This window comes from Melopsittacus undulatus, chromosome 19 (assembly GCF_012275295.1).
Source record: "Melopsittacus undulatus isolate bMelUnd1 chromosome 19, bMelUnd1.mat.Z, whole genome shotgun sequence".
NCBI lineage: Eukaryota > Metazoa > Chordata > Aves > Psittaciformes > Psittaculidae > Melopsittacus > Melopsittacus undulatus.
Window position 1 is genome coordinate 2377484 of NC_047545.1, and position 14208 is coordinate 2391691.

The 14208-nt window shown below is 60.6% G+C and overlaps 1 protein-coding gene across 1 annotated transcript in view; it reads left to right on the plus strand.

The window, feature by feature from the left end:
- Positions 1 to 10646, plus strand: part of NFIC (nuclear factor I C) — a 32849-nt gene extending 22203 nt beyond the window's left edge. Inside the window, 19 exon segments of the mRNA XM_034070847.1 lie at positions 3606 to 3667; positions 3811 to 3846; positions 3848 to 3888; positions 3977 to 4056; positions 4058 to 4126; positions 4316 to 4442; positions 5691 to 5707; positions 5709 to 5820; positions 5926 to 5968; positions 5970 to 6001; positions 6004 to 6107; positions 7529 to 7562; positions 7565 to 7600; positions 7603 to 7644; positions 7647 to 7685; positions 9055 to 9083; positions 9085 to 9105; positions 9107 to 9142; positions 10629 to 10646. Of these exon segments, the coding sequence (XP_033926738.1) occupies positions 3606 to 3667; positions 3811 to 3846; positions 3848 to 3888; positions 3977 to 4056; positions 4058 to 4126; positions 4316 to 4442; positions 5691 to 5707; positions 5709 to 5820; positions 5926 to 5968; positions 5970 to 6001; positions 6004 to 6107; positions 7529 to 7562; positions 7565 to 7600; positions 7603 to 7644; positions 7647 to 7685; positions 9055 to 9083; positions 9085 to 9105; positions 9107 to 9142; positions 10629 to 10646 (978 nt within the window).
- Positions 10647 to 14208: the final 3562 nt, after the last annotated feature.

The window sequence follows — 14208 nt, forward strand, 5'->3', positions numbered from 1 at the left end:
TCTTTTTTCTTCTCTTCCTCATTTCTTCTCTTTTTCCAGTTCCCTTTCTCTCATTTCATTTCTTCCTCCCTTCTAGTTATCTCCCCAACCCTTCCCTCCCTTCCCTTTCTCCCCCTCTTTCCTTTCCGCTCATGACCTATGTCCCTCATCGGTGGCAGAGGCACTGAGTGCGAGCACCCGGGGGGTGTTCCACAGAGTGTGGGGGTCTCAGCCCACCCCTTTGTCCCTCCTGCTCCCATCCTTGTCCGCTGCCATCTGTGCTCCGCAGGTGCGGCAGCCCTGGAGAGGCCCAGGCCTGGCAGGGCTGAGCGAGGGGGTGACCAGGCCCTGAGTCCCCATTCCCCCCCCTACTGTGTCAGGGTCATCCAAGGATACGCTCTGGCCAGCCTCCCCAGGCCGGGCTGCAGGCTGGGACGTGGCAGAGGGTGCATGGTGTGACCCCCCCCCACCCCGGGGACATCTGCAGCCAGGACCGAGTCAGCATGGGAAGGAGGAGCTGAGAGCAGGATGAGACCCGGCAGGACTCAGTGCCTGTAGCAACTGCGGTCATGGGGGAAGGAGGGGTGGAAGGCGGAATGGGGGTTGTAGGGAGCAGAGGGGTCTGGTGCGGCTAGGCTGAGACTGGGATTTAGCTGAGAACACTGAGTGTTTCTGGGGGATTATCAAAGGAGGTACACAAGCGACTCTGTGTGTGCTTTATGTAAGGGCCATGGGGCCACTGTGGGGTGGGGGGTGCTGGGGGTCTTGCAGGGAGGCTGCAGATCACAACACACCCCTGATGCAAGCTGCTGCCATGCAGCACCTGGGCTCCCTCGGGTCTCCAAGTGCCTCCAGTCCATTGACCAGAACTGGGGCCACTTGGGGACAAGAGCAGGAGCCTCATTTTGGGTCCTACTGGTGCTGCCTGTAGGGACGGGGCAGGCAGAGGCATGGAAGGGGGGAGCTGTCCTGGGTTAAACATCACAGGGGCCATTCCCCTGCCCCAGGGCTAACGGAGCGAGTGGGGCCGAGGCCATCTCCTGTCTCCTGGCTATTGCTAACAGAGCTGGAGGGGAAACCTGCATGGGGGGGGTCCCACCAGCCCCCAGCACCCTCCAGCTGTGCACCTGCACCCGCCAGAGCACCTGTGCCCATCGGTGCTGTGGCACAGAGCCAGGGTCTTCAGCACCCCGGGGGGGACCAGCCTGCGCTGAACCCCAGATCCTGCCCAAGGCTGTTCCCATGTGCGAGCCCCAGGGACAGTCTTCTGGGGGCTGATGGCCCCGTGCCGGGATCCATAATTCAAAATGGGTGGCATGGGTCCAGGGGCTGGGAATGCGGGACAAGCCACACCCTGCCTCAGGGCACAGGACTTTGCTCTTCCAGCAGAGATGGGATCGACTGCTTGGGGACCCTCCATGCACTGAAACCCCACAGTTCACATCAGGAATCCCCAGCCCGTCATTTGGGGGTGCAAAGATCATGAGTTTGTCCCCCACCCATGGAGCTGGGGGGCTCTTAGGCTGCTTTCACACTTCCCAAGCAGCTGAAGCACTTGTTGGGTGCTGGGTTTGGGGGTCTGCCCCAAAAACACATCCCTCGAGGTGGGAGGAAGGAGGCTGCCATTTAGAGTGGACCCGCAGGCCCCAGCAGCCCTCACCAGGCGGCAAGAGCAGGAGCCTGGAGGAGGCAGCCAGGAAAATGTGCTGGCAAGGACACCCAGCCCCACAAATGGGGGGGGTCCTGAGCCTGGCACCCCCCTCCTGGCAACCCACCACCCTTCCGTCTGCAGTGAGGGCTGCGGATGGGGACAGCAGCTGGGGTCCTGGGAGGCCCCTCCAGGCTCCTGGGGTGCCATTTTGTCTGGAACCGGGGGGCTCAGCTTGGGGTAGGATAGGGGATGATGCTGGTGCAAGATGTGCGGGGGACAGACGGGGGGTAACCAGGGCAAGCAAAGTGGCCCTGTCGGGTGCCTGTTGTGCTACCAGAGGGACACACTTTGGGGTGGGTCTGGGGGGAGCACTAGGCTGTGCCAGCCACCCTGGGAGAGCAGAGGTCCATGTGGGGCAGCTGGGGGTGAGGAAAGTCTGTGTGGGGCATTATGGGGTGAGCAGGGGCCATGTGGGGGGAGAACAAAGGTTCATGTGGGGCCAGTGGGGCAGGCAGGGGTCATCCCAGGACAGGCAGGTCACCTGGAGGTCCCATGTGGAGGCCGCCAGCTCTGGGGGGTTCTAATGGCTGATCCCCCCTCAGGGAGCAGCAGGGACGGGCGCCGAGGCCGTGTGGGGAGGGTACGGGGCTGCAGCCGGCGCCCGCGCCTTCGGCCCGGCTCCATGCTAACGGCTTCCGAGCCGCAGGGTTGTTGTTGTAAGAGGCGAGGAGGGGCCAATGTTCCGGTGCCCATGAGTGCAGGGGGGGGAGCTCAGCCTCCCCATGCCCATACCCCGTGCGCTGGGGCAGTCATCGGCCCTTCGGAACGAGGGAGCGCCGGAAGGGAAATGCGAGAGAAGGAGATTGGGAAGGAAACCCCTCCCGAGCACTGCTGCGGGAATCGTCGCTCCATAAAATGGCTGCCACGGGGAAGCTGCAGGCGTGGGCAATGGCAGGACACAGGGCTTGGCTGGCATGGGCTAGGCGCTAGCGTGGGAGGCTGCCAGGGGGAAGGGGCTGCCAGGGCCGGCACGGGCAGCAGCGGCCGAGAGCCTCGGGAGGCCGGGCAGGGAGACAAAATGGCGGCAGTTGGCATGGTGTCCAGCAGCCCCCGGGATGTGGGGCAGGAGCTTCAGTGTGTGGTGAGGGGCTGCGGGCACAGGGTGAGGGGCAGGAACACTGGGGAAGGGCCAGACTTGGCAACAGCCATGGCAAGGCGCAGGGAGGCTGGCAGCTGCGGCTTGCTGTCTGGCAGTGGTCATGGCCCTTTCCCGGCAGCAGCCAAAAGCCTGGGGAAGAGGAAGTGAGGACAGCGGGGGGAGGAGGAGGAGGAGGGGGAAACGTGTGGGCAGAAAGTCCTGAAAGGGATGTGGGGCTGGTGGGTGCCTGACCTGGAAGGAAGGATGCAGTAAGCACAGGGAACCAGAGGGACATTGGCCGTGCCATGCGCACCATGCGGTGCCTGCACCATGCCGTGTGCTGTGCCGTGCTGGTGTCATGGATCCAGCGTTTCTGAGAGAGATCTTTATACCTAAAGCTAAAGGCGTGGTCAAGGAGTCAGAGCAGGCGCCCTGCCCCATGTTCCCCTGCCCTCTGAGGGGCAGGAGGAGGTGAACAAGGTGCTGTGGGGGCACAGAGGTGATGCCTGGCAGTGGTGGCACTGCCCAGGCTGGGTGGCAGCAGCAGGAGGGAGGAGGGGAGGCAGGAGCAGGGCCAGGCAGCGCAAACTGCCTCAGGCAGGACAAGGCTGTGGGTTCCCCTCACATGGCAGCACAAGGGTGTCCCTGTTCCTGCCCATAGCGAGGGTGCTCTGGTGCTGGGATGTGCCCAACTTGGCCTGGACCTTCAGCCAGGACTGGGCCTCGGGTTTCCCATGCTGCAGAGGCAGTTGAGGGGGCTGCCGGGGCAGGGACCCAGCGCACACCCCGAGTTTGCACCGGTGCCGGATCTGTGGTATTTTCCCTCTGCAGATGCAGAATCAGAGCAGCAGCCCCCGGACGGGCATTGGCTCGGACCAGGAGGAAAGCAAACCCCATTCACGCGGGTGAGAGCAGGGCTCAAGGGCAGCATCTACATGGTTTTGGGGATGCTGAGGTTGCTCTCAAGCTTTACCACAAGCCAGTGTGGAGCAGGAGGCTGCTTCTGTCCTGTCCCCATCCACAAGCTCTCTGCTGTCTTCCACACAGATTCCACGGATTATCAGGAGAGCTTCGTACCTCGGGGTGTTCAGTGTCACTGAGCTCATCCAGGTGTCCCGAAGTGAGTGCCCAACACCCCAGGCTGCCTGGGATGGCAGCATCCAAACTGTTCCCCATCACAGTGTGGGCTGCCCCCCTGACCCCCCCAGTTCCCTAATCCATCTTCTCCCTGCAGCACCGGTTGGTGACAGGCACGGGTCAAACTTCTTCTCTTGGGGAGCTCCAGGCGCCACCTGGCCTATGACCTGAACCCCTCCAGCACTGGCATGAGGAGAACCTGCCAGCACCTCTTCCAGCGGGTACGCGATCCTGGGACCATACTGGTGTGGTACTGGGTGATGCTGGGGCGATGCTGGGGTGATTCTGGGGGTGATGCCAGGGTGAACCCCAGCCTGGCCATGGGCTACTGCCCATCTCACTGTGGTGGAGGCACAGGGCAGGTTGTGTCCTGCTGCAGGCTGGAGCTGATTCTCCCCTACCCCACCCAGGAGCAAAACGGCACAAGTCGGGGGTCCATGGAGGACGACATCGACACCAGCCCAGGGGGCGAGTACTACACTTCCTCCAACTCCCCCACCAGCAGCAGCCGCAACTGGACAGAAGACATGGAAGGGGGTAAGGGCTTCCCTACAGGCACCTCCCTACAGGTGCCCCCTGCTGCTATGGGGCCCCCCAGCCGGTCACTACTGTCTATCCTCCCATTGAGAGCCTGGGGGTTGCTTAGGGTGTCAGGTCAAAGCAGAGCTGGCTGGAGGGGCAGTGGGTTGCTGCAGATCCCCCACCAAGACACAGGCTCTCTATAGTGTCAGCCCAGTGCCCCCAGCCCCACACCAGCCTCTCCCAGCCCCATGGCGGCTGCTTTTGCTGCGGGCAGCAGCTCTGTTGCTTTCTTGGCATTTTTTCTATTGGGTTTTTTTTTCCCTTTCCGTCTAGACAGCCCAATTAGCTGTTCATTAAGAAAAGGGGGGGGGGGGCTGGGCTAATTAAAGCGATGCTTCGGGCTGGCAAGGCAGCTCCCATACCCGGGGTGCCTTTGCAAGTGCCATCTGCATCATCTGCAAGCCAGGGAGTGCTCATCTTCCCCCTCTTTGTCTCTTATCCTGCTTCCCTGCCACCCCCAAACAGTGGGGCCAGAAATCCATCCTGGCCCCCAGTGCTGGCAGAGCCTGGAGGGTGCCTGACTTGGGGGACTGGTGGCAATTTGGGGAGAGCGAGTCTGCCTCATGAGGGTGCCCCATAGGTGCGGGGATAGTGACCCATCCTGCACCACCACTGTGCCCGTGGGCCTGGTGAGTCCTCAGAGAGATGTCACCCCCTGCCCAAAGCATTGCCTGGGGTATGCATGGCATGCTGGGCTGTGCAGGGGTGCTCCTGCCCCTGTTGGTGGCCTGATCCAGAGCAGGAGGGAAGGGGGCAGCAGTCCCATACTGGAAATCCTCCTAAACACCAGCTGAGAAGGGGCTAAACCCATTCCCAGGCCTTGGCCAAATGGCAAGAGCTAAAGCCACAGTGATGGAGGAGGGTGGGAGGCACCCACTGTCCCCTCCCTCTCCAGCACCTCTGGAACCCCAGCCCCAGGGGTCCAGTGGGGCACCCATGGGAGCCCCTGATTTTGCCCTCTGGGTAGGCACCCGCACATGCAAACATGCATGGGCACACAGGCATAGAGGTACACAAATGACCGTGCGTGAGCACGTGTCTGCACATGCTACATGTGGTTATGGGCCCATAGAGCTGCCCACATCCATGCACACCCTCATGTGCACACACATGTGCACTTGTGCCCAGCCTGCTGTCAGGGAGTCCCTGACGCCAGGATCCAGCTGGGTGCTGGTCTCTGACACTGCACCCGCTTTGCCTCAGGCATCTCCCCCACTGTGAAAAAAGACAGAGATGGACAAGTCCCCCTTCAACAGCCCATCACCCCAGGACTCCTCGCCCCGTCTGAGCAGCTTCACGCAGCACCACCGTCCCGTCATCGCAGTGCACAGCGGTGAGTGTACAAGGCATGGAGCCAGGGGGTGAGCAGTGTGGGGCTGGGCCAGTAGCTGGCTTCTGGTGACACTGGGGGTCCCCCTCTTCCCGTTGTTGCCTGCAGGTATCGCTCGAAGCCCGCACCCATCATCTGCACTGCATTTCCCACACCTCCATCCTCCCGCAAACGGCCTCCACCTACTTCCCCACACGGCCATTCGGTACCCGCCTCATCTCAAACCGCAGGACCCACTGAAAGATCTCGTCTCACTGGCCTGTGACCCGTCCAACCAGCAGCCCGGACCGGTAAGGATGCGGCCCCATCCTTGCATCCCATCACTGAGCTCACGGTGGGGCACTAGGGTCTGCTATATCCCCTTGAGTGGGGTGATGTGTGAATGCCCCATCCCTGGCAGTGCTCAAGGCCAGGTTGGACACAGGGGCTTGGAGCAGCTGCTCCAGTGGAAGGGGTCCCTGCCTGTGGCAGGGGCTGGAGCTGGTTGAGTTTTAAGGTGCCTTCCAACACAAACCATTCCGTGATTGTATGAGTGTCTGCCACCGTCGCTGTCACCACCACCACAGTGGGGGTCAGGGCACTCTGGTGGCATCTGTGCCAGCACGCAGCTGGTAGGGTGTTGGACAGGGCTGAGCAGCCATGCATTGGTTTGGGAGTGCAGCTGCAGCTGGTTGGTGTTGATGGCTTGGTTCTCTGGTGATGAAGGGGAGAAAGGGCAGTGGGTGCTGGGGCTGTTTGTGGGAGCAGGGGATGTTTGACCATTGCCAAAGAGCCACTGTCTGCCAGCATGCCAGGGGACTGATGGGCTCTGTGTGCCCCAGTTCTGGCTGGTGACCCGTCAGCCCTATCCCCACTGTGCCGTGTCCCCATCGGGTGGCAGGGCCACGCTGAGCTGCTGTGTGCTGTCCCTCATCCCAGTACCCCACACACCCAGCACTCAGCATATCCAGCACCCCATGAACCCCACATGCCACATATCCAGCACCCCCCATAAAGCACAAAGTGCACCCAGCAGCTAGTGCCTGCAGCACACAGTGCACCTAGCACCCCTCACACCCAGCACCCAGCACATGCACTACCCTGCACACCTAGCACCCAGTGCCCCTAACATGCCATGCACCCATCACCTCATGCACCCTGCACCCCATGCACCACCCTGTTCTCCCTTTGTGCCTGCAGCCAGGGCCTAGGAGTGGCTGCATCCCCACCCCATGCCCTCCTGTGCCCCCATTCTGCCCCACAGCCGCAGTCTGGGGGAGCTCGTCTGAGCTCTGCCCAGCACCTGGTGAGGCCTGATGGCAGGGTGAGGGGCATGTCTGCTCTTCTTCCTATGCAGCCGGTCAGTGCCAGGGCTAGCAGAGACTGGATCAGGAGTAGGGGAGAGCTGGTACAGGAGCCTTCGATGCCACCACGGGGTGCCCCATCCCCTCACAGCACCCTGGCTCCATCATGCGCCGTCATGGGGTGGGGGACGTGGGCCTCCCCCAAAGCCCACCTGACCCCCCTGCTTCTCCCCCTTCAGTGGTTCCCCTGTGGCTGGCGCCGACCGTTCAGGGCTGCTCTGAGACCCATCAAAACTTGTGCCAGTGGTGAGGGATGCTCTGTGCGGGTGCCATGCGGCACCAGGCGCTCCCGGGCCGGCATTTGCTGGTGCTGCCCGTGCTTCCTAATGGCTTGTGCTGTTTGTTTTTCTGTCTGTGTTGTGTCCCAGTTAAATGGAAGTGGTCAAGTGAAAGTGCCCAGCCATACTTGCCCCCGCAGATGCTGGCGCCGCCACCTCCCCCGGCATGCCCCGCTTGGCCGTCTCTCCTGACACCAAAACCACTACGAAACTACCGAGGGAGGGACGACCTCGCCGACATCACCCAGTAAGCACCCCGCGGCGCCCACCCTCTCTCCCCGGCCCGGCTGGCCCCCTCCTCTTGCAGCCCCCCAAAGCGTGTTCCCCCTTGTCCCGGTGCTGCTGGGGGGGACGTTGGCGGAGGTGGGCTCCCCGCAGCCGGTGAGAGGGCGGCAGCTGGCACGCAATGAGTTTGCTGGGTCTCAGGCAGGTCGGAGCGGGCAGGGTTTGGGTAGGAGGCTTTGTGTGTCCCACCAGGCTGGGGGGGCCCTGCACTGGTCCCAGGGACCAGATGGAGCCCCCTTGTCAATTCCGAGCCGATGCCCTGCCCAAACCCCCCCCCGGCACAGGCAGAGCTTGCCAAGGGAGGCATTGCCTCTCTGTGCCTCAGAAACGCGGTGGTGCTGCTGGTGAGGCAGGGACTGGCTGAATGGCTGCGGGTGCTGGAAGGGTGCTGGGCTGTGCTGCATGGGGGCTGCCGTCCTCACTCTCCCGCCAGGGTCCCCAGTGTTGGGTCCCTCATTTGATCAGGGGCTGTGAAGAGACTTGGTTGCAGGGCACCTGAAGAGCCCCTGGGGGACCCTCCGTTAGCTGTGGTCACTGACAAGCTTTCATCCTTTAGATGGCCTCAGTGCCTTGGCCAGGAGGAGTTTGGGGTCACAAAGGGAGAAGCTGGGGTCACCCCTGGCCTGGCATCAGGGCATGTGCTGTAGTGGTGGACACTGCTACCATCACCATGGTGTGCCATCACCATGATTGACAGGAATGTCCTGTCCCCATCCTGCTGTATCCAGGGGACTCCTGGTACCCCCAGAGAGGCTGCCACATCCCTGGAGACAGGCACAGCTGGATGTCATTGGTATGGAGGTTACACGGCATGACGTGGAGGGGAAGGCTGTGGGGTGGTGTGGCCCATCTGTGATGGGACCATGTCCACAGGGAGGGACTGGGCAGTGCCCAGTCTCCCCTTGGTTCAGGGAAGGACACACACTGGGTGTCGCCAGGGAGCACAGGGGCCAGCTGCTCTGAGCCCTGCCCCCACTCTGATGGGTCTCAGGAGCTCAGCAGGGCTGGGGGTCCCACTGCTGGTGGTGGGGGTGGTAATGGGCGATGTGGCCAAGTGGAGCTGGTGGCTCCTGTTGCTCTTGCCCCACAGCGCTGCGCTGGCACCCCAAGGTGCCCCAGCCAGCCATCACCACACAGCCACCCCTCCACAGGGCACAGGCACAGTAGACAGAGCATCCCTGAACTCCACGTACTACCAGGACACCGCCAGGGACATTGCCCTGCTGCCAGCTCCATGTGGCTGGGATGCCTGTCCCAGTGGTGCCAGGCAGCAGCGGGACAATGGCGATGCCATCAGCAGCCCCGTTAATGAGCTCTCATTTGTTCCCCAGCCTACTCTGCACCAGGCACGCCCCCTGCGAAACCGTTCCTTCGTGGGATTATTGACCAAGGGATCCTGGGAGTATCTATCAGGCACAGGTGAGAGGGGGGATGCTGCTGGGGGGACCCTCCTGCCTTCACCCTGGGCACCGCCATCGTGGCATCGCCGTTGTGGGCATCACTGTTGTGGGCATGGCCATCACGGGCATCACCAACATGGGTGTCTCCACTATGGCATTGCTGCAGTGTGGGCATTGCTGCCATGGGCATCACCAGCATGGCATTGCCACTGTGGGCACTGCTGCTTTGGGCATTGCTGGCTTGACATTGCCGCTGTGGGTGTCCCCATTATGGCTATTTCCATTATGGGCATTGCCACCATGGGTATCCCCACCATGGGTATTGTCACCGTGGCATCCCCCACCTTGGAATTGCCACCATGGGGATCCCCAGCTGGTGCCAAGCCAAGGCCACAGGTGCTCCTGGTGACTTGTGGCCACAAATGTCCCCCATTGCAGCGGGAGGTCCTTGCCATGCCCACAGCTGGCACCACACACAGCATCCCGCACAAGGGGCACTGGGGCCGAGTGTCCCTTCCCCAGGCGACACAGACACCCTGCCCTGCCTGCTCCAGCCGGGTGTGATGTGGCACGCGCCTTTCCCGAGGGTCTTCACTGGTGCTGGATGTGTTGAACTGGCCACGGGGGAGGCACCGTGGGCAGTGCCATGGTCCAGCGCTAGCACCTTGTGCCTCACCTGTGCTACCAGTTGCAGAGCCTCAGTGGTCTCCTCAGGGCAGTGTTGGGGTGCAGTGGGATGGAGTGCAGATGGCGCCGTGGGGGGAGTGAGGATCTGGGGGGCTGAGTCAGTTCGTGGGGCACCCAAGAGTGCTGTGCCGTGCCACAGTGCTCAGCCCATGAGCTGAGGCACCCCAGGCGTGCTGTATGGTTGCTGGTAGCAAACACTGGGGTCTGGCTCTGACCAGAGTGCCCTGCCTCAGTTTCTCCAAAGGACAGAGAGGGGTGGGCACCTGGAGTCTTTTGCATCCCTAAAGAGACACAGGGTGCTAGGGTCCCTGCACCCCAAACCCTGTGAGGATCACTGTCCCTGTGCATGTGTGTCTGGATGCACTCCAGGAGCTTCCCCAGGGCGGAAGGATGCTCTGCCTGAGGAAACTGAGGCACAGTGGGGACAAAGTGAGTGTCCCATGTTCCCGGGAGCAGTGGCTGAGACCTGCTGCTCTCTGGTCATGTGTGGCTGGGAAGGGTTAAGGGAAGCAACGGCTCCGAGCTGTCTCGTTGCCAACGGAAACCAGACATGAGGTAATGAGGAATGAACTTGAACTTGGGGCTGGAGATGGGGGGGGAGAGACAACGGGAGGGTGGTAGGGGCCACCCCGCAGGGTCCCCAGTTCTGCCACCCCTCTGCTTGTCCTCAGGCAGGATGCTTCCCCTGCAGAGCATTGCCTTGGCCACCGAGGATGGGGGACACTGAGTGAACTCGGGGCAGGAGTGGGGCAGTGAGGGCAGCATGGGGCAGTGTGGGGACACAGGGTAACGTCAGGCTTTCTCCTCTCTCCCGGCAGTCCTGGTACCTGGGATAACCGCCGCCGTGCCGCCCCTTCGCCTCCCTTCTCTGCTTTAGGCACCCCCAGAGGAACATCCCTGAGCACCAGGCCCAGCCTTGTGGTGACGACGGAGAGCGTGGACTCACGATGACGACGACGACGACAAGCAAAACCCACACCCGAAGGAAAGAGAGGGAAAGGAAGAAGGAAAAGGGTCAAACTCTTTCAAAATGGAAAACAAAAAACCCCACACAAACAACACCCCCAACCCAGGAGGATCCCAGCTCCCCCACGCCGGGAAACAAAGAAACACACACAAAAATGAGAGAAAAAAACACTATTATTTGCCCTCGTTGGCCGGCGCTACGCTGAGACCTGACACAACTCGTGCCAGCAATGTTCCTGCAGCGCCTGAGCCCCAGCGGCTGCCCTCGGTCCTGCCTCCATGTGAGTAGAACAGATCAACCCCCCTTTGGCCGTCCCCCCCACCCAGCCACACACAGACTGTCGGGGAGCCCGGGGTGTGACACGGTGACATGGTGCTGCAGTGGCTTGGCTTGTCATGACTTTCACAGGAGGAAGGGGGCCGGGGGTTCCCGTCCCCCCCCTACCGTGTCCCCGTGTCCCCCACACGAGTCCCCACCCCGGGGGGGGTGGGGGGAGCTGTGATGAGGGGACACATCCGTGTGTCTGAGCTATGCATTCCTGTGGACAGGTACGGGGGGGGGGGGATTGTGTTGCACATTTGTAGGAAATGCACTTTGAAAAGGGACTGGTAAAAAAAACGAGAAAGAAAAAAAAATGATGAAAAAGGAGGAAGAGGAGGAGGAGGAAGAGGAGGAAGAAACGGAGCCCCCGGCCTGGCCTTCGGCTGCTTTGGGGTTTTTTGGGATTTTTTCTTTTTTTAATGCCAAGGGCAGAGCCCCCTCCCGCACCCCTCAAAGCAGCCCCGCACCCCCCAAACCCCCCTGCACCCCAAAGCCCCCTCCGCACCCCCCGCCCTGCGCCAAGTGCCTGAACCGCTGCGGTGGAAGGGACAAGGACCTGGAGAACCCCTTTAAGGATCCCCCCGCACTGTGGGGGGGAGAGTGCTGGAGGAAGCCCCCATCCTGCGCGGGGGAGGAGGAAGATGAGGAAGACCCCGTTTGTTCCCGGAGCAGACTGGTGTTTCCCCCGGTGCTGCAGGGGACAGCCCACGGGGGCGGTGGAGAGAAGCAGCGAGGGCACCTCCAAACCCTCCCACGGGAAGGAAAAGGGCTGGATGGAGGAAATCCCTGGAGAGGAGACATCCAAAAGGAGAAGAAGAAGGAGAAAACCCGCAAGAGAACGAGAGAAAACAGCAAAAGAAGCACTTGGCAGCAACGGAGCCTCTTTCGTTTGGGGTTATTTTATACAGATCTGAGAAAAGCATAAAAAAAACCTCAAAACAACAAAACCACAAAAAAAACACAACAAAACAAAACAAACAAAAAAAAAACCGAAAAAGAGGAGGGAAAAGAAAAAACAAAGGACAAACCTCCCTATCTATAAGTGCATGGTGCTTTACCAGGACCTGGCGACCCGGCTCGGCCCCGAGCCGGCGATGCTGTGCATGTCAGAGTGTAACCGGCTCGACCTTCCCCTCAGCAACAGAGAAAAAGAGGAAAAAAAAAAAACACCAAAAAAAAACCCCCCAAAAAAAACCTGTATAAAAGAAAAAAAAAAAAAAAATGGGCGAAAAACCGAAAAAAACGCAAGAAAAAAAAAACAACAAATCCATGTTTTCCTAATTTGCACGAAGTTTTCTACCACAAGATGTGCCTTTGCCTTCGGAGCCTCAGTATTACCGGGCCCGGTGCCGGGGCGCGGGAGCCGCTGCATGCCCGGGGCCCCCCCCCGCCTCCTGCATGGCTTCTTCTTGGCCGGAAAAATCCCCTTTTTCTCTCTTTTATTATTATTATTATTATTATATTATTATTTTTTTTAACCCATTTTCCTCCCCTTTGGAAACGTCTTCCAGTTGATGCACCCTCTGCGCCAACACACCGGAATATGCAATAGCCGCCCCCCCACCCCCCCACTTTGCCTCTTTTTGAGGGGGGCTCCTTCCCTTTTTGGGGGGGTTCTTTTGGTTTTTGGCTTCCAGCAACCAAAGGCAGCGAGGTGGGAGGCAGTGCCCCCCTCGCCCCCCCCAACCCCGGGCCTGGACCCTGCCAGTGCTCTGGGTCTGGACATGGCAAGATGGATGAGGATGCAATTGGGGTCCCTCATGGCTGAGCCCTCGTGAGGTTTGGGGGGGCAGCATCCTGACCTTCCCCTTTTGAACTGGTTTTTAATGGGGTGCAAGGCCAAGAGGGCTGAGCCCAGAAGCTCTTGTGACAGGAACAGAACCATGTGAATGTAGCTGTGCCCCCCCCACCCCAAAAAAAAAGGGCTGGTGTCGGTGGAGGGTCACAGGTCACAGGTCCCCCTATCTATCTCCATTGGCCTCATCTTGGGGGGGTCAGGAGGGAACAGGCCAAGAGGTCTCCTCTCGCCTGTGCAAAACCACCGAGTGGGGGGCTTGACACCCCCAAAAAATCCAGATTTTGCCTTAAAACCCACCGTCCGCCGGCCGGAGAGACACCACCCGAGCCCTGCTGGGGCTGAGGCCTGATGCGGCTTGTGACACCGATGGGCGGGCGGCTTCGTGATGAAGAAACGTCAACATTTGGGGCTTTTTTTAACATTTTTGATAGTTTGGTGTTTTTTGTGTGTATGCGTGTGTCCAAAAGTATTAGTGGGGGACGAAGGGGGAAAAGTAAGGGGGGGTCCTCCCGCCCCCGGTGTGGTTTGTTGGGGGTCCCACCGAGGGGAACGTCCGTGGGAGACACTTCCTGATCCAAGGTGCAGTGTTGATGTCTGCAAGGACAATGCAAGGCGGTGGGGGGGGATCAGCTTCCAGCGGGGGGAGAGATGTTGAAATCATGGAATTTAGGGGAAAGTAAAAAAGAAAACAGAAAAAAAAAGAAAAAAGAAAGAAAATTGGAGGAAAAGGAAAAAAAAAGACAAGACAAAAGGAGGGTTTTAAGGTTTTAAGGCTCGAAAAAGGATCGGAAAATACCAAAATTAGTGGTTTTTGCAGCGGTGACAGGAGGGAGGGGGAAAACTCCCCCGGGGCAGCCCCCCCGGCATGTGCGGGGCCTGGGGGGGAGGTGAGGAGCGCTGGCGCCCCTCGGGCCTGCCCCCCCCCCCCCCCCCCCCCCCGGCTCTCCCCTTTGCTGCCTTTGCCCGGGGCCAGCCCAGCGGCTGCGGCCCCCCCAGAACCCGCCCTCGGCAAGAAAAGCACCTTAAACATGTTAAATCCAGTCAAAAAATCATCACCTTGACACCCCCCCAGCGGGGGGGGCCGGATGAGGCTTCCTATGGGGGGGTCCGGGAGCCCCCATCCCCCACGGCCCGGGGACTTTGCACTGCTCCCCCCACCCCCCCAAAGGGAATATGCAACCCCCCCGAGGTCTCGGAGTGGGGGGGGCGGGGGGGGAGGCACCACTAATTTTTATTATTATTTCTATTTTAATTGTTTTCCCTTTTAGTTTTTACCCCCCTCCCAGCCCCCCCCCCGCTGCGGGGGTGGGCG